The sequence below is a fragment of the Bos grunniens genome, chromosome 19 (genome assembly GCF_055505025.1).
Source record: "Bos grunniens cultivar Pamir isolate PY7600 chromosome 19, Bosgru_T2T1.0, whole genome shotgun sequence".
In the NCBI taxonomy this organism is placed as follows: domain Eukaryota; kingdom Metazoa; phylum Chordata; class Mammalia; order Artiodactyla; family Bovidae; genus Bos; species Bos grunniens.
The window spans coordinates 2135314-2162410 of record NC_141183.1 but is presented as its reverse complement, the minus strand read 5'-3'; the positions used below and the strand labels follow the sequence as shown (position 1 = coordinate 2162410).

Here is a 27097-nt window from a genome sequence, read left to right as displayed (position 1 = left end):
ATCGCCCAGGACGCACGCAGTTCTGCCGTGTGGGAAGTTGTTTTAACAATGTAATGATAATTAATGTGATAATTTACCATATTAACATTGGTGTCTCATGGGATAATCCAGAAAATGCAAATACTAGTTATTAATGCTGTCACAGATGGTAAAACTGAAACGCCAATCTCTCTTTGCAGATAGGAAGGCTGTCATATCACAAGGAATGTTAAAATGTGTTGGTTCTTCAATTTTTCTCAAAAGCAAATGGGGAATTGGCTACCGGCTGAGGTATCGATCCTTCTTTTCTTTAAATTATTTTTATTTGTTTATTAAATTATTGGCTGCAGGGTCTCCCCTGCTGTGCGGGCTTCCCCCATTTTCGGCGAGCAGAGGCTGCTCTTCACCGCGGTGTGCAGGCTTCTCATCGCCGTGGCCTCTCTTGTGCAGAGCGCAGGCTCTAGGGCGCTCAGGCTTCAGTCGTGCGGCTCCCAGCCTCAGAGCACAGGCGCAGTGGTTGTGACCCACACAGCTTAGTTGCTCCCGGGCATGTGGGATCTTCTTGGATTAGGTATCAAACCTGTGTCTCCTGCTTTGGCAGTTGGATTCTTTACCACTGAGCCATCAGGGAAGCCCTATGGCACAGACTTTTGCTAAAAGCATTCAGAATTTACTTTGGGCTGTTCAGAGTCATCATAAGAAATCATGTTTTTGGGTTTTCTCCAGCATGTACATAGACAGATACTGTGCCACAGAATCTCTTTCTTCTCTGGTTAAACAACATATACCTGCGGCCACTTTGTTGCAACAGAATGAGCAGCAACTTGTGTACAGCTTGCCTTTCAAGGACATGGACAAATTTTCAGGTATTCCCTACTTCTGGTTTCATGATTGCTAAACTAAGATCCCGCCTTGGGAACCGGTTCTCTTAATTTACTTGGTTTTTTACTTGGTTTATTTTTCTGTGTAATATTTACATGCTCCCAGGTACCCAGAGTTAATATTCTGTTTCTGCTTTATTTTACTTTTGGAAACCAGAAATGCTATAAGCCAGCGTTTCTTTTTTTTTTCATAAATGTCATGCAAGAAATTCCTAACTAGTATGTTAACTTACGTAAATAATTGCTTGTGTTATCAGGAAAGAAACTGCTCCCTTTGTTTGTAGGTCCCCTGGGAATAAGAATATAAATATACACACACATATACATACACACATGCACACAAATATGTACACACATACATACACACATGCACTCACACGCATACAGATGTGACACACATGTACACCCATGCAAATGTGTATACACACCAATGTGTACACATACACACAACACACACACATATATGGTTGTGTACGCCTTCAGTTGCCTTTTCAGTTTCATGATTTCATAACGAATTACCTTATTATACAGTAAACTCTTGCATTATCTTATTTGTAGCCTTAATTTTCTGCATTCTGATGAGGAACTCAAGCTCAGTCTCCTTTATCTGTTGAGGGATCTCTTAATAACCATAAGGATATTACTGCTGAAGATAAGTTATACAGAAATCCCATCGCATTCCAATAGTTAGATAGAAATTGTCTATGTTAGTTGAATTAGTTTGAAGAAAAGGAATCACTAATTAACTGAAGTGTACATGTCAACGTAGTGTACTCTGCCTATCATTCTGTCTGTAAAACATTCCTTAGTTTTAATTTATGTCATGGTTCACATCTAACAGGTACGTGTCCCTAAGCAGCATTCTGTGGGGTCCTCAGCAATTTCTAGAAATGTTGAAGGGGTTCTGAGACCAGAAAGTTTGGGAACCGTGGTGGCAGCACAGTAAATTCAGTCGTTCTCTACTTTTAAAGGACATTTTAGAATCATTCGTGACAGTATGCTTAGCTATACAAAGTTCTTTCATTTTTTTCCTTTTAGGCTTATTTTCTGCTCTAGACAGTCATTCAAACTTAGGTGTTATTTCTTATGGTGTCTCCATGACGACTTTGGAAGATGTATTCTTAAAGCTAGAAGTTGAAGCGGAAATTGACCAAGCAGGTAAAAACAAATCTAACAGAACATTTTAGGCTGTGAACCAGACAGGTAGTGATCCAGACAGTGATTGTGTAAGCATGCTGAATGTCTACTTGGGGAAAGAAAGGGTAGGAGTAAGCAGGTAAATAAGTAGCTCCGATGTTTACGGATAGTGGTAGGCGCTGTGAAGGAAAGTGGGGCGGTCTGGGGAAGCAGGTAACTTAGGTTGTATCTCAGGGGAACATGAGGAGACGATACTTAAAGTGAGATCCGGAGGCAGGAAAGGTAAGGTTGTATTGCAGAGTCTCCCAGGTAGAGGGAAGTGCTGCCATAGCAGTGTTGACTGAGGAATGGGTTGGATGTTTTTGGTGACAGAGAAAGGCTGCCAGAGCACCAGGGAGAGCATGGCCTGAGGAGCTTGGAGGTGCAGGCAAGGGAGGGGCATGTGCAGCCCCCAGAGCTCTGCAGGAGCGCTCCGTTTGCCTCTGTGCTGTGTGATGTGCAGCTCACAGCGAGTTCCAGAGCAAAGGGGCAACATGAGCTGATATGCTTCTTCAACGAGCGCGTTCCAGCTGTTGGATGACAGGTGGATTGTGAAGGAAGTCTGGAAGCAGGAAGAGCGGTCAGGAAGCTGTTACCGCTGATCCTTGTTTGAACTTGGATGGCTGTGAAAACTGGGAAACACGAACAGATTTGGGTCGTGTTAGAGGCACTGGTGGTGACCTACTGCTGGGCTCCTGTCGGGGGTTGGGGAAGGGCGGAGTCAAGAAGGTATGTAAGCTTTCAGCCTGAGAATTGGAAATGGAATCGCCCGTTTCCTGACCAAAGGGGAGCAGCCAGTTCCTGGAAAGAAGGATTCCAGGCGTGATTTCGCTTGTGTTGTTTGAGACGCTTGGTAGACATCCCTGTGGAGATGCCCATGGGCTGTGACACACATGCTTAGAGCCAGGAGAGGCTGCTAGGGCCAGAGACACGCGCTCTGCGGTCCCTTGTGTATAGACGGCCCCAGGGGTCGGGTGCGGCCCCTTCCACGGAGTAGAGGGGCCGCCCGAGCGTGGGCAGTGAAGGGCAGGAAGCGCTGGCGGGAAGGCACCATTATTGCGCTTTCTTTCTTCACAAGAGAGGCGGGAACCAGGACCATGTGGTGTTTAAGGAAAGAAGGCGGTTGCTTCTTGCTGATCGCTGTGAGAATTGGGTGATAACAGAAAGGGTGGTTTTGGTAACGCAGAAGATGGAGAAACTTGGAAGTGCGGAAGCCGGTCGTGAGCTTGACGTACCCTCAGTGGCGCGGCTGAGATGAGTGCGTCTCAGGGTGAGGCTGAGTCGAGGGTTGACCGCAGCAGGGTGGGTGTGGGGTGGTCCTCTCGGTCGTGGAGGAAAGTCACTTTACGATGAGAACGTGGTGTCAGACTGTAATCTTCCTGTTTGTTTTTTAATGGAGGGAAGTTGCGGTACAGCGTTGCCTGTCCCCGCTGCACATGAGGTAGATCACTGAGTGCGCGTGTGCCCCTCCGCGCCTCCCCGGCCCAGCCTCTCGGTCGGCGCAGAGCCCCGAGCCGAGCCTCCCGTGCTGTGCGGCTTCTTGCACTAGCTGCCTGTTTACGCGTGGTAGCTGTGCACGTCCACACTGCTTTCCCGTTCGTCCCTCTCTCCTTCCCCCACTGTGTCTCTGAGTCCCTCCTTTATATAGTGATCAGAGAAGGAAAGCTCACAGGAAGTCTCTAGATCGCAGACAGCTGGAGAGGTGCGGCATTCGTCAGTTCGATGGAGTTGAGCAGAGACAAGGTGTGGGAGCAGGGGCGACAGAGGGAGTCTGCGTCAGGATGCCGTGCGCTGTCGGTGAGCAGGTGTGATCCTGGGGCTGACAGAGCACGCCACGCGGAAGGCGCTCGTGTGTGTGGTGCTCAACAGCCTGAGGGACACGAGGAGGTTTCTAGAAAATGTCTGTGTCGTGGGAATGGAGATAAGAGGCTTGTGCTCTGTTCAGGTGTTGCTGGCTTTTTCTACAGCACCTTTAAGTCCTTCTTCATGCTGAAGCCAGTCTTCATCTCCTTTTATTATTTTTCACATCTTTTAATTTTGAATCACTCTTTTTTATCCCCATCAAGACGTTTCACCTGGTTTCAATCTCTTGGCATCAACCATATAACGTGTCTCTTACTTATATATATTCTGGTTTCTTTTACTTAATATAATGCTTGTAAGATCAAGCTGTTACAGTTATACAGTAGTTTGTTCACTTTCGTAGCTTCACACTGTTCTGTTACAGGTGAACTTCATGGCTTTTTATGTTCTCACCTGTTGATGGACATGTGGGTTCCGTCCCACGTGTGGCTGCTGGATAGGGCACTGGCTACAGATGTTCTTGTCCCTGTTTCCGTGAGCCTCTGCGCCTAATTCTTTTGGGCTCCTACCAGAGAGAGCACGTCCTGGTCATGAGCTGTGCCCATGTTCAGTTTCGATCATGTAGCCAAAGTCCGTGACAGCCCCTCCGGCCCGTGTCGCTCCCCGCCAGGCATGTTTTGAAATTTACATGCTTCAGGAAGGTTTCCATCTTCTGAAGGGCGATAACATAACTTTCCATCCTTCTGTTTCGGCACATAGATTACAGCGTGTTTTCTCAGCAGCCGCAAGAGGAAGAGTTGGATTCAAAATCCTTCGACGAGATGGAACAGAGCTTGCTTATTCTCTCCGAAAGTAAGGCTGCTCTGGTGAGCGCCAAGGGCCTCTGGACGCAGCAGGTGTTTACCATCGCCAGGTTTCACTTCCTCAACTTGAGACGCGAAAGCAAGTCCCTGAGATCTGTGTAAGCACAGGCACTCTCCTGCCCGAGGAGCTGGGGTTTTTTCAATTTAAGATTTTTCGTTCTTTTTCTTTTTTTATTTTTTAATTGAAGGAAAATTGCTTTGCAGTGTTGTATTGGTTTCTGCTGTACCACAGCCCGAATCAGCCCTAAGTATACATAAGTCCCCTCCCTCCAAGCCACTTTGTATCAGCCGTAACAGGAACACACTGAGTCACTTCTGTGAGGTGGGAGAGCCTTCCGCCTGTTGCACAGAGCAAAGTGAGTCAGAAACGCGAGTAATGCTAGTAACACATATCTGTGGAATCCTGAAACATGGCACAGATGAGCCTGCTCACAGGGGAGGAGCAGAGGCCCAGACGAGCCTGCACAGGGGAGGAGCAGAGGCCCAGGTGCAGATGACGGGCCTGTAGACGCAGGTTGGTGGGGGGCGGCAAGGAGAGAGAGTGGCCCCGACATCACGTACTCTCGTGGGAAGCAAAGAGCTGGTGAGAAGCTTCTTTTTCAAATGAGTACCTTTTAACTGTCATGGAAAGGAAGATTATTTTGTATATTTACATGTTAATATGCCTTCAACTGTATTTTTTTTTTCCTTTCAGGTTGCTCCTACTTTTAATATTTTTCACAGTTCAGATTTTCATGTTTTTGGTACATCACTCTTTGAAAAATGCTGTGGTTCCCATCAGACTTGTTCCAGACTTATACTTCCTCAAACCCGGAGATCAACCCGATAAATACAGAACCAGTCTGCTCCTTCAGAACTCCACTGGTGAGAGTGTGTGAAGGTTTGTGAGTGTGTGCTTGTCCGCCTGGGGTGAGGGGTAGACATAGGTCAGAGATTTGGATTTTAGAAATATACCTAAGATAAAGGCATGGTCTGTCTGCACAAACCTACGTTAAATAAAACCCCTCATTGATGCTGAGTAATAGATTAAGGAAATTTTGGTTTAAGTGTTCAGTTCAGTCGCTTAGTCATGTCCGACTCTTTGCGACCCCATGGACTGCAGCACGCCAGGCCTCCCTGTCCATCACCAACTCCTGGAGCCTACTCAAACTCATGTCCATTGAGTCGGTGATGCCATCCAGCCATCTCATCCTCTGTCGTCCCCTTCTCCTCCCACCCTCAATCTTTCCCAGCATCAGGGTCTTTTCAAAAGAGTCAGCTCTTCACATCAGGTGGCCAAAGTATTGGACATTCAGCTTCAGCATCAGTCCTTCCAGTGAACACCCAGGACTGATCTAACACTTTTTAAAATATCTTGATTTATGTTGTTGATAGTCATAAAATTTCCTTTTTTAATAGTGGCATTATTCTCAGAGCAGTGTAATTCATCTCAAAAGTTTATAATGAGCAAAATAAACTTCAGAACTTGAAAACTCTTTAGAGTTACAGCATATAATATTTAATGTAGTTATATATCTACAAAGAAGTGTTTAAACAGTTTTTAAGGACTATCTGAAAAATTAGAATAAAGGACAGTTGTCATGGAAATCTCTATAATCAAATACATTAAATTTGCAGTGGATATTTTTGGATTTGTTATTATTTTTATCACATAAGTATCCAATATGAAAGAAAATTTAAAGCCCATGGCTTTGAGCAAAGCTCAGAATAAAATTTTAAAAACCCGATAACAAGACTTTGATTTTCAAAACGTTAAGACCTAATTCAGAATTTGACGTGAATTAGATGTTTCTACAACATCTCCTATCTGTGTGGATGGTTTATAGTCCCAAGGTCCTTGAGGAGGAAGTTAAAGTGAGCTAACAATACAAATTTTCAGTAAAGCACAAGCAGCTTCTTTGCTTGTCTTTTGCTGAAACACATTGGAGAGTTGCATTTCTTGTACTGCTTGTTTGCTCACAAATTCTCTGTAGTTTAACACTTCCCAGCACTTCACCTGTATTCTCATATCTTTCCTTTTTGATTCACTATCAGCCAAAAACTTTTGCCCTGCATTGTAATCACAGTTTGGGATGATTACAGACGACTGTTAAAATCATCGCTCCTAAATTCTAACTATCAGTTTATGGTGTAACCTCTCTTCTTTTGGAGGAAGAAGATATATAGTGATAGAAAACACACTTGAATGGAAAGCGTTGTGTTTTTCATTTCTTTCATTAGAATTCTTGTTCTGGTTTTAATATCCACTCCACGTTGCTGAAATGCAGGACCGCATGGAGCCCTACACTGTGACGCTGTGACCGTTTTTTGGTATTTGAGGAATTGTATGTCATCTCAAGTATTTCTGCCTGGATTTCACTCTCACTGATCTCCAAAAATTCTAGTGGTTTCAAGGTTTTTCCCATTTGATATTTTCAAGTGTATCTAGAATTACTTACACTATCAGTCTGTCTCTCTCTCCACATATCTGTCCATCCACCCAGCCATCTACCTATCGGTCTTTATCTATCTCACATCTCCCAGGCCTTGCTGTTGGTCCTAAAGGTTCATTTCCTCTAGGAATCACGGCCTCTGACTCTGTGTCTTGGCGGGTACCCTACCCTCCTGGCGAGGTTTTCTGTATCACGGGTGATGCAGTGCTGTCTCGAGAAGACAGAACTGCTCTAGCATTTGGAGATCGGAGGTGGTTAACACTGGATTACCGTAGAGAGCATATCGCAGGAAGTGCCCATCTCTGACACTAAAATGCATGTTAACACACTCGATTACAGTAGAGACCGTATCACTGGAAGGGCCCTTCTCTCTGACTCTGAATCACGTGTTGTTAATGCACTGAATCAGTAGAGACCGTATCACTGGAAGCGTCTGTCTCTCTGACACTAAAACACTTATTGTTAACACACTGGATCAGGAGTAGAGACCGTGTCACAGGAAGGGCCCTTCTCTCTGACTCTGAATCATGCTGTTAACGCACTGAATCAGTAGAGACCATGTCACGGAAGCGCCCGTCTCTGACACTAAAACACTTGTAGCTGAGTCTGAGCCACCGGCTGTACCACTCAGTCACCCATAGAGTTTTACCTTTGTTTGATTTTGGTTCCTCTCAAATTCACACTCGTTCTTGCTTGAATCCTGGCCTTTCCGGTGATGGACAGAGAACTCTTCCCACTCCCCAGGTGTTATGGTACAGGCTAGGCTTCGGGCGGCACACAGCATCTCCCTTGGGCTCCACGCGTCCTGAAGGCTGTAGATGGAGACCTGCATCTGAGTGTCACTGTATGAAGGCAGTTGACGTCCATACAGTTTGTTCAGAACACACAGCAGCCCTCCAGGTGGGATGTTACCTAACCCCGCCCCTGGCTTCGGCATCCTGAGCCTGGTAGGTTACCTCGTTACATAAAATTGCCAGGTGGACTTTTGTTCTCACAAAAGTCTGGTTGGAGCAGTCTTCAGCCGGATTTCTTGTGTGATGGGCCACTTTCAGCGTGAGTCACAGCAGCAGCAGCAGCAGCTGAGCGTGGCACAGTTGCTGCGTGTCAGCCTCTGCTCTGAGGTCTGTGTGCATTGATGTGGGTTTGGATTCAGCAGACAGGCTGCAGAGCCAGTGTTCTTACTCACGTCTTACCTAACAGGAAAAAGGTCTTCAGAAAGGAGCGCTTTGCAACATTATTAAAAGCCCATGTCTGTTTTTCATTTAAGCTAATGGTTTATCATTTGCTTCTTTTCTGATACCAGACTCGGATATCAGTGACCTTCTTAGCTTTTTCACAAATCAGAACATAATGGTGACGATGTTTAATGACACTGACTACATGTCCGCCGCTCCCCACAGCGCAGCTCTGAACGTGGTGCGGTCAGAAAGGGTGAGAGCATTGCATGGGATTGAAGTCTTTCCTCTAAAATTAATCGTTTGCTGATTAACCTTATGAGTTGGAAATTAAAATTTACTTTGGGAAATAGCTTGCTGTGTTTACTTGTAATATATTTTATGCCATGATGGAAAACCAATATATAAAGCTATGAGGAATACAATTATATTTATCATTTTTTTTTGCTTAAAATATCAGAATATCTAGATTCCAAACTAGATTATTTTTATCTATCATTAAGTATTATTTCTATGATATGTTGCATCAGTTTTAAATATAGTTAGTGAGAATTAACTTCAGTTCAGTCGCTCAGTTGTGTCCGACTCTTTGCGACCCCATGAATTGCAGCATGCCAGGCCTCCCTGTCCATCACCAACTCCCGGAGTTCACTCAAACTCACGTCCATTGAGTCAGTGATGCCATCCAGCCATCTCATCCTCTGTTGTCCCCTTCTCCTCCTGCCCCCAGCCCCTCCCAGCATCAGTCTTTTCCAGTGAGTCAACTCTTTGCATGGGTGGCCAAAGTACTGGAGTTTCAGCTTCAGCATCATTCCTTCCAAAGAACACCCAGGGCTGATCTCTAGAATTGACTGGTTGGATCTCCTTGCAGTCCAAGGGCCTCTCAAGAGTCTTCTCCAATACCACAGTTCAAAAGCATCAATTCTTCGGCACTCAGCTTTCTTCACAGTCCAACTCTCACATCCATACATGACCACTGGAAAAACCACAGCCTTGCCTAGATGGACCGTTGTTGACAAAGTAATGTCTCTGCTTTTGAATATGCTATCTAGGTTGGTCATAACTTTCCTTCCAAGGAGTAAGCGTCTTTTAATTTCATGGCTGCAGTCACCATCTGCAGTGATTTTGGAGCCCAGAAAAATAAAGTCTGACACTGTTTCCACTGTTTCCCCATCTATTTGCCATGAAGTGATGGGACCAGATGCCATGATCTTAGTTTTCTGAATGTTGAGCTTTAAGCCAACCTTTTCACTCTCCTCTTTCACTTTAATCAAGAGGCTCTTTAGTTCCTCTTCACTTTCTGCCATAAGGGTGGTGTCATCTGCATATCTGAGGTTATTGATATTTCTCCCGGCAATCTTGATTCCAGCTTGTGCTTATTCCAGCCCAGCGTTTCTCATGATGTACTCTGCATATAAGTTAAATAAGCAGGGTGACAGTATACAGCTTTGATGTACTCCTTTTCCTATTTGGAACCAGTCTGGTGTTCCATGTCCAGTTTGAACTGTTGCTTCCTGACCTGCATATAAGTTTATCAAGAGGCAGGTCAGGTGGTCTGGTATTCCCATCTCTTTCAGAATTTCCCACAGTTTATTGTGATCCACACAGTCAAAGGTTTTGGCATAGTCAATAAAACAGAAATAGATGTTTTTCTGGAACTCTCTTGCTTTTTCAATGACCCAGCAGATGTTGGCAATTTGATCTCTCGTTCCTCTGCCTTTTCTAAAACCAGCTTGAACATGTGGAAGTTCACGGTTCACAGATTGTTGAAGCCTGGCTTGGAGAATTTTGAGCATTACTTTACTAGTGTGTGAGATGAGTGCAATTGTGTGGCAGTTTGAGCATTCTTTGGCACTGCCTTTCTTTGGGATTGGAATGAAAACTGACCTTTTCCAGTCCTGTGGCCACTGCTGAGTTTTCCAAATGTGCTGGCATATTGAGTGCAGCACTTTCACAGAATCATCTTTTAGGATTTGAAATAGCTCAACTGGAATTCCATCACCTCCACTAGCTTTGTTTGTAGTGATGCTTTCTAAGGCCCACTTGACTTCACATTCCAGGATGTCTGGCTCTAGGTGAGTGATCATAACATTGTGATTATCTGGGTCGTGAAGATCTTTTTTGTATAGTTCTTCTGTGTATGCCACCTCTTCTTAATATCTTATGCTTCTGTTCGGTTCATACCATTTCTGTCCTTTATCGAGCCCATCTTTGCATGAAATGTTTCCTTGGTATCTCTAATTTTCTTGAAGAGATCTCTAGTCTTTCCCATTCTGTTGTTTTCCTCTGTTTCTTGGCATTGATCGCTGAGGAAGGCTTTCTTATCTCTTCTTGCTATTCTTTGGAACTCTGCATTCAGATGCTTATATCTTTCGTTTTCTCCTTTGCTTTTCGCTTCTCTTCTTTTCTCAGCTATTTGTAAAGCCTCCTCAGCCATTTTGCTCTTTTGCATTTCTTTTCCATGGGGATGGTCTTGATCCCTGTCTCCTGTACAATGTCACGAACCTCCATCCATAGTTTATCAGGCAGTCTATCAGATCTAGTCCCTTAAGTCTATTTCTCACTTCCACTGTATAATCATAAGGGATTTGATTTAGGTCATACCTGAATGGTCTAGTGGTTATCCCTCCTTTCTTCAATTTAAGTCTGAATTTGGCAATAAGGAGTTCATGATCTGAGCCATAGTCAGCTCCTGGTCTTGTTTTTGCTGACTGTATAGAGCTTCTCCATCTTTGGCTGCAAAGAATATAGTCAATCTGATTTCAGTGTTGACCATCTGATGATGTCCATGTGTAGAGTCTTCTTTAACTTAGTTGGTGAGAAAAGCAATCATATTCATATGCTGCGTACACAGCAATCATATATCCATTTACATATATGCTATGTATAATAACTCTCTTTTTTTGAATCGTAGGACTATGTTTTTACTGCTGTTTTCAACAGCTCTATGGTTTACTCTTTACCCGTGTTGATGAATATCATTAGTAACTACTATCTTTACCATTCAAACGTCACTGAAAGCATCCAGGTCTGGAATACCCCATTCTTTCAGGTGAGCAAACGTGTAAGAGTGTGTGTGTGTGTGTGTGTGTGTGTGTGTGTGTGAGAAATAACCAGTGATAATAACAAATGAAACCTATAGACGTTCATCTTGTGATGTCTACTCTTCTTAAAACCTGAGTTGGGGGTGGTTCACATCCCGGGTCTGGGGTCTGCTGCAGGACCGGCTTTGCTGAGCGTGGTTCTGGGCAGTTTGTTTGGGGCACCAGCTGGTTACCAGGTTGTCTGAAGCATCTGCCGTCTGTGCCTGGACCCATGGGCCTGAGGGAGCCACAATCCACCCTGCTGGGAATATGAAGCTCCTGGCTCCACCGGTGACTGAGCTTGGGCGTGACTTTCCTAGTGGAAAAGAGGAGTCTCCAAGATGCCTGCTGGCTTATAGTCCAGGCATCAGTGAAGACTTTGTGAGAGTCACGTTCATTGCTAGAACCACTCGGGCACAGGTTAACTGCACTTCACGTGCAGTATTATTTTTAAATAAATGGTGAATGTTAATTAATATGCTATATTATCCTGTATACATCTATAAGAACACAGAAGTACAATAATTTTCCCAGGATCACACAGCTATTTAATCAGCACCAAGTTGGTGATGAAAGTGAAAGAGCAGAGTGAAAACGTTGGCTTAAAGCTCAACATTCAGAAAATTAAGATCATGGCATCCGGTCCCATCACTTCATGGGAAATAGATGGGGAAACAGTAGAAACAGTGGCTGACTTTATTTTGGGGGGCTCCCAAGTCACTGCAGATGGTGACTGCAGCCATGAAATTAAAAGACGCTTACTCCTTGGAAGGAAAGTTATGACCAACCTAGACAGCATATTAAAAAGCAGAGACATCACTTTACCAACAAAGATCCATCTAGTCAAGGCTATGGTTCTTCCTGTGGTCATGTATGGATGTGAGAGTTGGACTATAAAGAAAGCAAGCGCTGAAGAATTGATGCTTTTGAACTGTGGTGTTGGAGAAGACTCTTGAGAGTCCCTTGGACTGCAAGGAGATCCAACCAGCCCACCCTAAAGGAGATCAGTCCTGGGTGTTCATTGGAAGGACTGCTGCTGAACCTGAAAGTCCAATACTTTGGCCACCTCATGCGAAGAGCTGACTGATTTGAAAAGATCCTGATGCTGGGAAAGATTGAGGGCAGGAGGAGAAGGGAAAACACAGGATGAGATGGTTGGATGGCATCACCGACTCGATGGACATGAGTTTGGGTAAACTCTGGGAGTTGGTGATGGACAGGGAGGCCTGGTGTGCTGCGGTTCATGGGGTCGCAAAGAGTCGGACCCGACTGAGCGACTGCACTGAAGTTGGCACTGTAGCCACTGCATGGTAACTACTCTGCACCTGTCTCTTCACAGAGACCTTGTCCAGGGCTGGTACCCTGATGTGTTTCTTCAGTTCTGATGGGCTCTTGGAAAGTATTTAGTAACTTGATATAAAGTGATCCTCCATTCTGTTTCTCACTCTGAGGTTGTCTTTCAGGAAATCACAGACATCGTTTTCAAAATCGAGCTGTACTTCCAAGCAGCTTTACTTGGGGTTATTGTTACCGCAATGCCTCCTTACTTCGCCATGGAAAATGCAGAGAATCACAAGGTAATGACTCAGTTAAAAATCACAGGTGCAATTGACTGCTAAGAATTCTCAGACCAAAAAAAAAAAAAAAAAAGAATTCTCAGACAAGAAACTGAGCTTTTCTGTGTGAGTGCAAGACTTATGTGCAGCTGTTATTTTGAGAGTAAGTAAATGGAGCATAAATACGTTTATTACAGTGAGAGTAACAACTGTCACTTACTGTTTGCGTGCTTGTTGTGCACTTTAAAAGTGTTCCGGGGTGCGGATCTGCACTGTTTCAGCTCTGACTGTTATGAATTAAGCTGCTCTGGACGTTTGCTGCAGGTTCCTGGGTGGACGTGTTTTCTTTTCTCTGGCGTGAACGCCTGTGAGCACACTTGCGTGTCACATGGTGATTGCACGTTTAGTTCTATAAGACATCGTTGATCTGTTTTTCAGGGTGGATAAAAGCCTCTTACACTCCCACCAGCAGCGTATGAGGGACATGAATTTTCAAAAAATGATTGTATTTGACGTGCTTTATGTTTTTATACGTATATTGGAATTAATATTTTTGTCCTTGTGTTCATTGAACACTAATAATTGTCCACTTATAAAATCATTTCTTCTTCTTAACTAATATTTATAGCCCAGAAAATCATTTCTTCTTCTTAAGGAATGTTTATATCCCTCTTTCGTCCTCTGTGGCCAGCTCTTTCCTATCAGACATTGAATTACTAGGAGTAGATTTTTTTTATTATGAGTAGATGTTTTTATAGATGACAAAAATCACCTGAACAGGGTTGTTAGGTATTTGCATTTATGGAAGATCTTAAAATTTCAAATTATGTAGTGAGAATGTTAGGAAAACAATGATTGTTTAAACTGTCAGCTGTTCACACAGGTGAAAATGGTGTTCCCTCGTGGTAATAATCACAATTGACACTCATGTTCTACACACGAACGCATAAGAGGTTTCAGATGCGTCCAAGTACAAGTTTCACACTTAAGCTGAAAGCCCTGTGTAAGTCTGATGATACTTGGCCATTTATTAGTGTTTTCATGAAAGGTCAATGTTTAAAAGTAAGCATCCTGTTTCCTAAACATGTTTTTTCTGTTTCACAGAATTTCAGAAGTCTCATTTCGGCAGCTCGCTGTTTGCGCGACTGTGACTCCCACGGCCCTTTTATTTTATTTTAGCTTTGTTTCTTAGCAGCACTGCTGCGTTCTGATGCTGAAAAATGCTGCTGAGACTGTTGTGTCTCAGAAACAATGAACCAGATTAAAGGCTAAATGGAATTTATATTTAGCTGTCAGAGGGCTTTTATTACCTACTGATGCAATGTGACCCTTCTTGTTGATGTAAAATTAGGAGTTCTGCAATCATTTGCTAGAGATTTTTGTTTGTAGTATGTTTCAAATTATAATCAAATTTTCCTTTTTTTTTTAGATCAAAGCTTATACTCAGCTTAAACTCTCAGGTCTCTTGCCTTCTGCATATTGGCTCGGACAGGCTATTGTTGACATCCCCTTATTTTTTGTGGTCCTTACTTTGATGATAGGCAGTTTGTTTGCATTTCATTATGGATTATATTTTTATGCTGTCAAGTTCCTTTCTGTGGTAAGTTAACATCAGTTGTGCTCATGCTATCTATAAATAAAATGTTATCTTGAAAAGCTAAATGTTTATAGATGTGACAGTTGTCTGATTAAGTAATTATGATGTTCCAGAAAACAGAACCAGTGTCTGTTTAATTATTGTATATGGTACCTATAACGAGTGCAGGTCGTATTGCCCTAAGTGGCTTTAAGAACAACGCTTTCACCATCATACAATACTTCCTCGGAGCTGAGGTGGCCCTTCACGTAGAGGGCCTACTGGTGCGTCGTCAGGAACACGTAAACAGGTTTTCTCTAAATATCTCCTTTGTCTCTGTGCCTGAGAATAATTTCACGAAGAGGAAGCTCTTTTATTCCATAGTTTAAAATATGGCTTAAAATACTAAGGAGGAGAATGACTTGGATTCATATTTGTATGTCAGTGAGTGACTGATACTAGGTAATTTCCTGTGAATTATGTTAGGAAAAAGGGAAGACAGAGGTTGGTCAGTTAGATTTGCTGAAAATAAATATGGCAGCTTTAACCAGGGAGCATACTGACCTTGCATGTTAATTACTACCTTATAAATTAATAAATGTTTTTCTTACAGATTTATAAAATGCATTAAGTGCTGTACATTAAAGTAGAAGCTAATAGTTTATTTGAGATTAATTGTAACTCATTATGCTTGTGTTTTTTTTGGTAATAAAATGATGAAATAGTATTTTACTTGGCATAAAAAAGAACTACAAATAGTATTTCGTTTTAAATGACTTACTCAAGGTTGTGTGAACAGTTGAAAACATGAGGTTTATTGATTGAGGAGAAATGTGGATGGGTGGATGATAACACCTTAGGTTACCACAATTTCAGTTTTTGGAGCGATTTGTAGAGCAGTAAAACTTGAAAAATAATTATTCCTTGATATTTTAATGTGACTGGTATTTTACATCATATGTATGGTTAGCTGCTCACTTTTAAATAAAAATACAAATTTCTGTTTCCAGGTTTTTTGCCTTATCGGTTATGTTCCATCCGTTGTTCTGTTTACCTACATTACGTCTTTCACCTTTAAAAAAATTGCAAATACCAAAGAATTTTGGTCATTTATCTATTCTGTGGTAAGTCACATTTTATACTATTTTGTCTCAGCTTTCCATAGCACACAATTTGAGAGTCACAAGCTCTTTTCCTTTTTGTGGTTACACTCATAAAGGTTGCTGTGTCTTTTCTAAGCACAGAACTTAGATAGCTGGCTGGCAACGTCTGTCTGTGTATCTGCTTGTTTTCAGCCCCATCCATTCCAAGACAGGATGGTATTTTGTTGCATTCCGCACCTAGCATGCCCAGGGTCACCCGATGTGAAGAGCCGACTCATTAGAAAAGACGCTGATGCTGGGAAAGATTGAAGGCAAAAGGAGAAGGGGATGACAGAGGATGAGATGGTTAGATAGCATCACCGACTCAATGGCCATGAATCTGAGCAAACTCCGGGAGATAGTGGAGGAACTGCAGTCCATGGGGCTTGCAGAGAGTCAACAGTATAGACTTACACAGACAGACTCAGCAATTGAACAACAGCAACCAAATGCCAAGGTGCCAGCCACAAACAGCTGGTATCAGCTAACTGGTGCTTCCTGGCTAAGCATCTACTATGGTTCCTTGTTTTATTTGAGCAGTAAAGGCTCAGTTAATGGTGAGGCACACAGGAAGTTTGTATGAAATTTCTAAACACCTGTTCACCTGTTCTCTCGTCATTCTCTCTAGACAGCATTGGCTTGCATTGCAGTCACCGAAATAACTTACTTCATGGGAAACACAGCTACAATTATTCTTCATTATATCTTTTGCATTACTGTTCCAATCTATCCGCTTCTTGGTTGCCTGATTGGTTTCATAAAGGTAGGTCTCTTAGATGTTTGAATATTTTTAGAAAAGCATAAATAAATACTGCCTAAATCTTTGGGATCTTAATTCTTGTACTGAAATAATAATAAAAAAATCAAGTTAGCTGCTACTACTTGATTAAAGTGTTATTAATGCAGCAGTTTAAAATGACTGGAATCTTTTCAGGCATATATTTAAGCTGTCAGTTCTCAAAGGAGAAGGATTGTATTCATTATGACATCTTTTATGCCCCAAAACAATGTACCTAAATTAGAATGATGATCTGACTGCAGTCAGTATTTGTCTGGGGGGAGTTTTTCAAAAATTAAACATTGTATTAAAAGGATGAGAGAGAATTTTTCTTGAGGAAAAATATATAAAAATTTTATTAAGTCTAGTTAATTGAATACAATTGCTATGTGATTAGAAAAAAATTAAGTGATGAGTTCTTAGTTTAGGATGATTGCTGATTAATTCTGCCCATGTATCTACTTTCCTCCCCTCCCCTTTTTTAGCTTCAGTTTATAGGTTTAATTTATACCTGCCCTGACAGGCATATTTTGGGGTGGGGAAGATTTTAATCTAACTACAAAACATGGCCATTAATATGAATAGCTAGCTAGTTTATGGAGGAGACATGTTTGCTATTAAATACATTTTTAAAAAATTTTAATCCAACTATTTCTACACATTGCAGCAAAGAAAATGGTCTCCTCTACTCACAGTGCTTCTAACACCAAACATGTGGGCTTTTCCCTCACGTGCTGCCGTTCTGACCCTGAGAAGAGTTAGTGCAGACTCGGGGGGTCGAGGGGTCAATCCTGCAGGCTGCCCCCCACCTCAGACTCCAGACGCAGGTTGTGGGTGCCCCCGTCACCCACCTTCTGTCTGACTTGGACCCCCTTCTTGGAGGTTCGGTGATTTGCCCCAGCGGCTCCCAGAACTCAGGGGAGCCCTGGATTCCCGTCCCAGAGTGTCACAGTGGACCTGCAGTAGACCCCAGGGACCGAGGGCCGCAGGCAGGGCTCTTGCCCCTTGCTGTCGGCGGTGAGCCGCCCCCCGCCTGGGGTGCTCCCTGAGCCCTGGGTCAGAAACCGGCAGCTCCGTCCCTTGGCGAGGAGGCGGTGATGAGTCTCCAGGCCCTCCTCCCCTCCGGGGCCGTGGCCCGGACCGGCAGTGCCAGCTCCCGGGTCTGGCTGGCTCCTCTGGCGGTCAGCCTGCGTCCCCAGAGGTCCCATCAGGAGCAGAGACTCCGCGAGCAGGAAGGGGCTGGTTCTCCTCACCTGTCACTTGGGAAACCCCAAGGGCTTTAGAAGTTTTGTGCCAGGGACTGTGGACAGACACCAGATCGCATTGCATCACAGTGTTACAGCTGCATACAAATTTCCAAACATTCTTGTCTCAGATTACTTGGAAGAATCTTCAGAGAAATGAGGACATCTACGACCCGTGGGATAGCCTTCTGGTGGCTGTTATATCGGTAAGAAGTCACTTGACCATAGTTTGGTCAAGAGGTCCTAACCCTCTGTTCAGCTGTTATCCCACTGCATAGAAACAAGGCATGTGGGGAGTCAGGCGTGTGAGTTCTGCTGCCTAATGTGTGCTTTGCATGTTGCACACACCCACTTTAATACACTGGGCTTTTTGACATGCCACTAATTCTATTTAACAATAAATCTGGCTTCCATAGAAGCAAAAAACAGCTTTTTTAGAAAAATTCTATAATTTACGAAGCTGACAGACAATGAACTTTCCAGTAGAAAACTACACAGAAATCGTTACTAAAGGTCTGCCTTGGTTTGCTTTCACGTTCATCTCTGCCTCACTGTATGACATGCAAAAAAAAGATGATGAATGTTCTCAGTGATGGTAAGGAACCTGATGTATTGATAGTGGTTTTTGGTTTTGTTGGTACAGGCAGGAGAAAAAATAACCAACAATTGTCCAGTCATGAGCTGTTTTTCTTTCAGCCGTACCTGCACTGTGTGCTGTGGGTTTTTCTCCTGCAGTACTACGAGAAAAAATATGGTGGCAGATCATTAAGGAAGGATCCCTTTTTCAGGTCAGTTTTTCATTTTCTTTTCTTTTTTTTTTTTTTTTTTAGTATATTGACAGAGCTGTTCAACCACACTGTCATCTAATTCCCTGATAGCTCAGTTGGTAAAAAATCCACCTGCAATGCAGGAGACCCTGCTTCAATTCCTGGGTTGGGAAGATCCACTGGAGAAGGGATAGGCTACTCATTCCAGTTTTCTTGGCCTTCCCTTGTGGCTCAGCTAGTAAAGAATCTGCCTGCAATGTGAGAGAGACCTGGGTTTGATCCCTGGGTTGGAAAGATCCCCTGGAGAAGGGAAAGGCTACCCACTCCAGTATTCTGGCCTGGAGAATTCCATGGACTGTATAGTCCATGGGGTCACAGAGTCAGACACAACTGAGTGACTTTCACTTCACTTTCTCATTTCCATCACCCCCACCCAAAAAGAAACCTCGTACAGGTTAGGAGTCACTTCCTTTCCCCCCCTCAGCTTCCCCTCAGCCCTCTATAAGCACTAATCTGCTTCCTGTCTGTACATCTGCCAATTTCACAGTCACATAAGTGGAGTTACACAAGACGTGGCCTTTTCTTGTCTGGCTTCTTGTACTTAGCATAATGTCCTGAAAGGTCACCCATGCTGAAGCTGGTGGCAGGACCTCACTACCTGTTTTGTTTGTTTTTGCCAAGTGATGCTACCTTGTAGAGGCTTCCCAGGAGGCTCAGCGGTATAGAATGCAGGAGAAACGAGATGCAGGTTTGATCCCTGGGTCGGGAAGATCCACTGGAGGAGGAGATGGCAATCCACTCCAGTTTCCTTACCTGGTTAACAGAGCTCTCTCTAACATCAGAGCTCATGTCGATGTGTTGGGTTTTTTTTCCTGGTCTTTTCTGTGCTTAGTGCTTGAATTTCTTAGTATTACCTGAAAATCTGTTTATACTTCTAGGACTCTTTCGACAAAGTCCAAACACAGAAAGTTTTCAGAACCACCCAACAATGAGGATGAAGATGAAGATGTCAAAGCTGAAAGGCTGAAGGTCAAAGAGCTGATGAGCTGTCAGTGTTGCGAGGAGGTGAGTTAGTCTTTAGTGCTGGGTTGTCTGCAGTGGTCAGCAATGGTCAGCTCCTCGCACACAGGAATTAACCTGGAAAAACAGTCCTCTTTCATATGAATCAATCTGGAAAAAGTCCTGTCTTTGAAAAACTATTTTTGTCCACTTACTTTTGAGTAAGCCATTACTTCAGCCATAAATGGGATATTTATTTGTATAGTACCCCTCATTAGGAAATACAGTTCTTATGACATGGACATGAGGTGTATACTGCCTTTCATTTAGTGATAGATATTTGATTTATAACTCTCTTTTAAAATCCTATTTTCCTTATTAGAAACCAGCCATTATGGTCAATAATCTGCATAAAGAATATGAAGACAAGAAAGATTTTCTTCCTACAAGAAAAGTAAAGAAAGTGGCAAATAAATATGTCTCCTTCTGTGTGAAAAAAGGCTGGTATTTAATTATTTTTTTCTTAAATAACTTTCCCAGAAGAGTAATTCTCATTTTTCAGTTTGATTTGCATTTGATGACTTTTCTTCTCATTCCCTCAGGAGAGATCTTGGGACTGTTGGGTCCAAATGGCGCAGGCAAAAGCACGATTATTAATATCCTGGTTGGTGACATTGAGCCAACTTCAGGCCAGGTATGGTCTAGGGTGTGGCCTATTTTGAATATAGTTTGTGTTTTTTTCCCAGTAGTCATGTATGGCTGTGAGAGTTGGGACTATAAAAAACGCTGAGCATGAAAGAATTGATGCTTTCGAATTGGTGCTGGAAAAGACTATTGAGAGTCCCTTGAACAGCAAGGAGATCAAACCAGTCCATCCTAAAGGAAATCAGTCCTGAATATTCATTGGAACTACTGATGCTGAAGCTGAAGCTCCAATACTTTGGCCACTTGATCAGAAGAGCCAACTCATTGGAAAAGACCCTGATGTCGGGAAAGGTTGAGGGCAAGAGGAGAAGGGGATGACAGAGGATGAGATAGTTAGATAGCATCACCAACTCAATGGACGTGAATCTGAGCAAACTCTGGGAGATGGTAAAGGACAGAGGAGCCTGGCGTGCTGCAGTCCATGAAGTCGAAAAGAAACAGGCATGACTTAGTGACAGACTAACAATATGACAGTGACAAATGGGATTTCAGTGCTCACATTTTATGGTTTTGGTGTTAATTTTTTAGGAGAGCTTGATCAAATTCTGCTCTCTTTGTGAGAATACTGTACATAGTGAACTTTCCGTGCGGACATGCAGAGCACGTGTGTATACAGTGTTCCTGTTTTGTGGTGACTACAAGCTCAGGTGACTCGTCCCCTGACTTTAACAGCCACCCCTGTGTTGACCTCAGGAAGTGGAGGAGCGGAGCTGAGCCTGCCCTCAGCCAGCCTTTGGTGATGGGCGCGCCTCCTGAGCTCTCTGCGTGAACTTTGCACGACTGCCCTGATCCCACCTCCCGCTTCCTCCTCGCCAGCGGCTCTGGCTCACTGCTTTCCCAGAAAACACCCAGCACACCTGACTCTTGCCTTGGGTGTCGCTTATGTTGGCTATTCCTTATCCCATAGAAAAATAGGTGATCAAGTTCACTTATTTCCTTGGCCCAAACAGCACCTTTCAGGGTTTCCCTGCTGGCTCAGTGGTAAAGAATCCACCTGTCAATGCAGGAGACCCAGGTTTGATCCCTGATCTGGGAAGACCCCACGTGCCGCAGAGCAACTAAGCTCGTGCGCCGCCTCTGAGCGTGTGCTCGAGGGCCTGGGAGCCGCGTTACTGAGCCCACGTGCCCTCGAGCCGGTGCCCCACAGCAAGAGAGGCCACCGTGGGAGAAACCTGCTCCCTGCCCCTGGACAAAGGCCGTTGCAGCAACACAGACCCAGCACAGCCGGAAATAAATATATAAGTAAATGAACACACAAAACTAGCCCCTGATCTCGTGGTTAAATCTGCGCCTCCTCCCCCCACACCCCAAGCCCTGCATCCCTGGTCCCCACTTCTGACCAGGTCACTCACCTCCAGCTCAGCAGTGTAGGTCCCATCTTCCTCAGAAAGGAGAGAGAGTCTGACCTGGCGTTATCCTGACTCCAGAAAGGAGTCTGAATCAATCCACCGGCCACTTCCTTTTTGACGTTGGGTGAACCAGAAGCGGTCCTTGCACTCGGTTTGTCTTTCTGCAGGTCTTCCTCGGAGACTACTCTCCACACCCAGCTGACGACGACGACTCTGTGAGGTGTATGGGCTACTGTCCCCAGATCAACCCCCTGTGGCGAGACATCACCCTGCAGGAGCACCTCCAGATCTATGGAGCTGTGAAAGGGATGAGAGCCAGTGACGTGCAGGAGGTCACGGATCGGTAAGGCCCCGCCTTCAGCACCCCCCGTCACCTGCGGAAGGTCATGACGCACAGTTTCAAAATTTCACAACAGGCATTTCCCTGGATCATAGTTTTCATGGAAAAAGATCATTACTTTTCCATATATTCTTTTACCAACTTATGACAGCTATGAAAATGAAAACACTTATATTTCTGAATACAGAATAAATGTACTTATGAATTGCCATGAAACGTATTTTAATTTAAAGCGAAACTTTTAGTCATGATGTTGATTTATTTGAAGTGAGCTTCCACCAACTTATCTGTTTTAGGAAGAAAAAACAGCCTCAGGGACCACAGTCTGTATTATTAATTGTATCTGTGGGTATTGTGGCATGCTCATTTCATGCCATCTCTTTTGCAGAATAACAAATGCACTTGATCTAAAAGAACACCTGCAGAAAACAGTGAAGAAACTTCCTGCAGGAATCAGGCGCAAGGTGCGTTTGCAGACCGCGCGCATGCAGCCCCGCGCCCGGCACCGTGCCGGCGAGTGTCTTACAGCCCCCCGTGTTTGTCGTCCCCCAGCTGTGCTTCGCCCTGAGCATGCTGGGGAACCCCCCGGTCACGCTGCTGGACGAGCCGTCCACAGGCATGGATCCCAAAGCCAAGCAGCACATGTGGTGAGTGTGAGGCGGGGACGCTGTCACTCGGGTTCCTGTCAGTTACGGGTACATACTCATTCAAAGTCCTGCACGGAAGGAAAAATTGTGATTAAGGGTTTCTAGAGATCCCCTTAAACTTAATCATATTTTCATGAAGTTGTTAACAACACATTGTGTATTCTGGGACCAAAATGAGAGTACTGGTGTCTGAATAGTTTTTACATGGTTTTCTTCTCGTCCAGAGTAACATACGTAAGTGAGCATTTCATAGGCTACTGTCTAGAATGTACATTATGTGCACTGAAACTCTGCTAAGAGCTGACAGACTGTTTGAGCCTAGGTTTCCAAGTCTGTGAAATGTGAGGTTTGGGTCAGACACATGTTAAGATTTCCCTGTGATTCTGTGGCTGTTTATGTTCTAACATGAAAGTTCTTCAGTTTATATAACTGGTTGGTTAACACACTTTCAACCCATAGGGACACTTGAAATCATGAGCTTTTCTTTCCACTTGACAGGCTTTCAGAAATAAGGTAAATTAGTTAGGATAGAGGAATCATAGCTGGGCAGAGTATAATAAGTATAGCAGTTGATATTTGGTAAATCTGTGACCCCAAGAGCTGGATTTTTAAAAACTTGGGTGTTTTCGTTAACATTCATGTGCCATCTTCCCTTCTGTTCGTTTCATTTGTATTTTGTAGGAGAGCGATTAGAACCGCATTCAAAAACAGGAAGCGGGCCGCTATTCTGACCACTCACTACATGGAGGAGGCGGAGGCCGTCTGCGACCGCGTGGCCATCATGGTGTCCGGGCGGCTGAGGTGGGCGTCGGCCGGTGGGAGGCGGGGTGTGGGCTGTGGCGGCGTCATTTCAGAGACGTCGCATGATCCGTATCAGTTTAAGTGTTGAGACATGCTTCCTTGTTTAATCAGCTTTCCATAGAATTACTTGGAAATGTGTTACTTCTCCCAAATATTGGCCAGCTGTTCTGCCGGTGCAGACTCCCTGTTCTCTCTTACCTTTGCAACTTTTACATAAATTGGCCAAGGACTCCAGCTTAAGAACTTTACTCATCTATTCTTTTCTCTATAATGAACTTTATTTTGGTTGCGCTGGATCTGTTGCTGTGAGCAGGCTTCCTCTAGTTGTGACGAGGAGGCTACTCTCAACGGCGGGTGTGGGCTTCTCCCTGCGGTGGCTTCTCTGGTGGAGGCACACGGGCTCGCTGTGGCCACGGGCTTAGTTGGAACAAGACCAGGGACTGAGCTCATGTCCCCGGTGGTGACTGGCAGACTAACCACTGGGCCACCACGGAAGTCCTCAATTATCCTGAAGTGAGAAATTACCTTTGAAACTATCAGCTTTTTTCATATCTGTACGTTCTTTTAAAATTTACTACAGGTGTATTGGGACAGTCCAGCATCTGAAGAGTAAATATGGAAAAGGATACTTTTTGGAAATCAAATTAAAGGATTGGATAGAAGACCTGGAAGTAGACCGTCTTCAAAGAGAAGTTCAGTGTATTTTCCCAAACGCAAGCCGTCAGGAAAGGTAACGTTTTAAAACTGCAGTTGCATTCCTCTGTCGAGTAGTGATCATGAAAGCCGGTTACTGTGCTAAGGATCGGGGGGCTGTCATTGCTGGACTAGTGTAGTCTGATGAACGGCCTTCACATCTAGCTTACTTTTAGTGTTAGACCTTTCAATATGTGATAGTGTTTAAAGTTTTGACAGCTTTTATTTGGTAGTAAGGAAAGGGTTATTTTATTGTGTGTGGAAATATTTTAAGATTTCAAATGATTTTTATGTAAATTAGTGTCAAATTATGGGAGTTTTATTTTGAAGTTTTAAAGTATCGAATTTTGGCTGCGGAACACACAGTAGTCACTTTTGAATTTTCCTTCATCTTTGCTTTCAGTTTTTCTACTATTCTGGCTTATAAAATTCCTAAGGAAGACGTTCAGTCCCTTTCACAGTCTTTTTCTAAGCTGGAAGAAGGTGAGTAATAATTTGAAAAACACTGTGAGGTGGCTTTCAAATTATGAGGGAATTTTATGAAAAAGTTTAGAAGTTGGGTCTCAGTTTACTGCAGAAACTACAGTAAGATGACCTTCTGTTAATTGAATCTAAGCTATAGGAAAATACAGCCTGGGATTTTGTCGATGAGCTGTGTTGTCATGTAAGCCTTTCACCCTCTTGAGAGGACGTCACCCCAGCTTTTACGTTGTGTCTGAGAAAGTTGAGTTTAATTAGCCCCCACTAGTTCAGTCCAGAAGCCAGAGCATTGGATTTCTTGAGTCCTCACTTTGTATTAGGCCATGGAAGGAGCCATGGGAGCAAGACCCAGGGGCAGCAGGAGAAAGGAGAGGAGAGTTCATGGTGCAGAAGGGTGGGCCTTCCTGAACTGACCTGCAGAGACGTTTGTGGGATGTCAGCATTTTAAAAATAAATGTTCGGTGGGATGCAGACACCTCACCAGCGGAGAGAGGCATCTTCTGGACAGGCATGTGTTCAGGTCCAGGTCACTTTATAAAAAAGCATCTGAAAAACATGAAGCAGCCTATGTCTCCTGGTGCTTGCTTTATGATTAAAGGGGACATTAGAAGTAATGCGGGAGAATTAAGGGAGTGAATAGAAAACCAGAACTTTGATATTGGATTAGATTGCAAAAGGATCTAAAATACATATAAAGAAGTATATGGACACAGGACTGATATCCGTTATCTAGTTGCAGAAGTCCAGGACAGACTGTGCTGGAATTGTTGGGGTGGGAGATAGAGAGCAGGGATCAACAGAAGCATGAACCAAAAGGAGTAACGCGGCAGAAGCGGAGGAGGGGGCGAGGAGCTGCTGGGAGAAGGGGCAGCGGGACGCGGCCGTGAGCCCGCGCCCAGGGCTGTGGGGCGGCCCGTGACCCTGCGTGGCCCCGTGAACCCGCGCCCAGGGCTGTGGGGCGGCCCCGTGACCCTGCGCGGCCCCGTGAGCCCGCGCCCAGGGCTGTGGTGTAGCCCGTGAGCCCGCGCCCAGGGCTGTGGGGTGGCCCCGTGACCCTGCGTGGCCCCGTGAACCCGCGCCCAGGGCTGTGGGGCGGCCGCAGGCGGGGGAGGGGAGGCAGGTAGGGGGTGACGTCACTGACAGCCTGAAGCTGAGTGGGCCAATCAGAGAGATGAAAAAAGCACAAGTGGTTAGCCACTCAGTAGGTATTGCCATTTGATTATTCAAAAATATTATTAAGTGAAATACTACTTTTTGTGTTTTCACAGCTAAACATACATTCGCTATTGAAGAGTACAGCTTTTCTCAAGCAACGTTGGAACAGGTACCCCAAAGTTAACTGTTAAAAGTTCTGTAGAAGAAAGAGTGCAATATCTAAGTGTTTAGGTTTGTTATGGAGAGGGAAGGAGATTGTGAGCCAGAGACCGGTTACTGTGGAGTGTTCTTCAACTGTGTGAATTTTAAACTTGAGGTTCTCCATCTGTTTGTTTTGAATAGCTCTTTTTTTTTTAGTTTCAAGAAAATGAGTCATGATGGATGGCATTCATATTGGCACATCTGAAATTACATTGCCTAAATATTTATAAATTATCCTTTACCACAGTGCTACTTTATCAGTCAAAAAAAAAAATGATGTATTAATCCTCTAAAATGACATTCATCAGTATATAGGATTAGTGGGGATCATTCTCTTTAAATAATATTAAGTGTGTCTCTTGATACTTGAGTGGTTCGTGTATTTAGGTACATCCTCATGCCACTGCTGATATAGTTAAAATGTTCCTAGGATAATTGCAGTGCAGAATACTGTACTCATTTATTTCCACGTAGGTTTTTGTGGAACTCACGAAAGAGCAAGAGGAGGAAGACAACAGCTGTGGCACCTTCAACAGCACACTCTGGTGGGAAAGGACGCAGGAGGACAGAGTCGTGTTTTGAATTAATGCTGCTCGCCCCACTTCCCACATTTCTTTCTTTTACGATTTAGTTTTGGTTTAACAGTTTATTGCTTGAGCAATAGTCGAAGAGCCGAGAGAGCACTTGGGGTTTCCCTCACTCCCTTGATGCCATCAGCTGTGTGTTTTGCTTTTCTTCAAATAAACTTGCGTGCAGCCATGCGAGCCTGCGCGTTGGCATCTGCAGTGTGTGGTGCTGTAGTCTGTGCGTGAAGTTGGCTATGTCCTTGTTCACTTTTCAGAAGCAGTGCTTATGAATTTATGATTTGAAGACATAGTGATAGAATCGTTTTATTTTGAGCAGCTATCTGTAAGTTTATACCATCTAGTTACATAAGCATGTAATGCCCCAATCTAAATAAGAAGACAAATATGTAGAACAGAGACATAAAGAGAAAGTCCGCTCTCCTTTTTAATTTCTACGAGAAACTGAATGGAAGTTGGCCTCCTAAAAAGCTAAACACTGGACAGGCTGCTTGCAGAGAGAGCTTTGCAGGCCGTGGCGTTCACTGGGCGAGATGCATTCGCTGAGATAACTGAAAGGAGACCTTGCTCTGGTAGGTGACTGTAGACGTAAGTAACTCAGGTACAGTTCCTTTGCTTACGGTAGAATTCAGAGATGTTTCAGTTATTGTGGAAGACTGTGTCTAGACTCTTACCATGTACCAATCTG

At 44.0% G+C, this 27097-nt stretch overlaps 1 protein-coding gene across 8 annotated transcripts in view; it reads left to right on the top strand.

Annotated features, from left to right (window-relative positions):
- The window catches only part of ABCA5 (ATP binding cassette subfamily A member 5), a 63120-nt gene extending 36510 nt beyond the window's left edge, over window positions 1-26610 (top strand). For 5 of the 8 annotated variants that reach the window (XM_086355887.1, XM_086355889.1, XM_086355890.1 and 2 more), the window contains 24 exons: window positions 180-270; window positions 706-845; window positions 1899-2018; window positions 4599-4800; window positions 5397-5566; window positions 8438-8565; window positions 11224-11361; window positions 12856-12969; window positions 14378-14548; window positions 15535-15648; window positions 16295-16429; window positions 17820-17894; window positions 18385-18476; window positions 19394-19520; window positions 19837-19954; window positions 20057-20148; window positions 21676-21851; window positions 22237-22312; window positions 22401-22495; window positions 23177-23296; window positions 23877-24026; window positions 24393-24472; window positions 25738-25793; window positions 26300-26610. In XM_086355887.1, coding sequence (XP_086212013.1) covers window positions 180-270; window positions 706-845; window positions 1899-2018; window positions 4599-4800; window positions 5397-5566; window positions 8438-8565; window positions 11224-11361; window positions 12856-12969; window positions 14378-14548; window positions 15535-15648; window positions 16295-16429; window positions 17820-17894; window positions 18385-18476; window positions 19394-19520; window positions 19837-19954; window positions 20057-20148; window positions 21676-21851; window positions 22237-22312; window positions 22401-22495; window positions 23177-23296; window positions 23877-24026; window positions 24393-24472; window positions 25738-25793; window positions 26300-26407 — 2888 coding nt within the window. In that variant the 3' untranslated portion in view covers window positions 26408-26610. Of the gene's footprint in view, window positions 1-179; window positions 271-705; window positions 846-1898; window positions 2019-4598; window positions 4801-5396; window positions 5583-8437; window positions 8566-11223; window positions 11362-12855; window positions 12970-14377; window positions 14549-15534; window positions 15649-16294; window positions 16430-17819; window positions 17895-18331; window positions 18477-19393; window positions 19521-19836; window positions 19955-20056; window positions 20149-21675; window positions 21852-22236; window positions 22313-22400; window positions 22496-23176; window positions 23297-23876; window positions 24027-24392; window positions 24473-25737; window positions 25794-26299 lie in introns of those variants that run through there. The other 3 variants (XR_015147017.1, XR_015147018.1, XR_015147016.1) reach the window with 2 other exon arrangements.
- The last annotated feature ends 487 nt before the right edge of the window (window positions 26611-27097 follow it).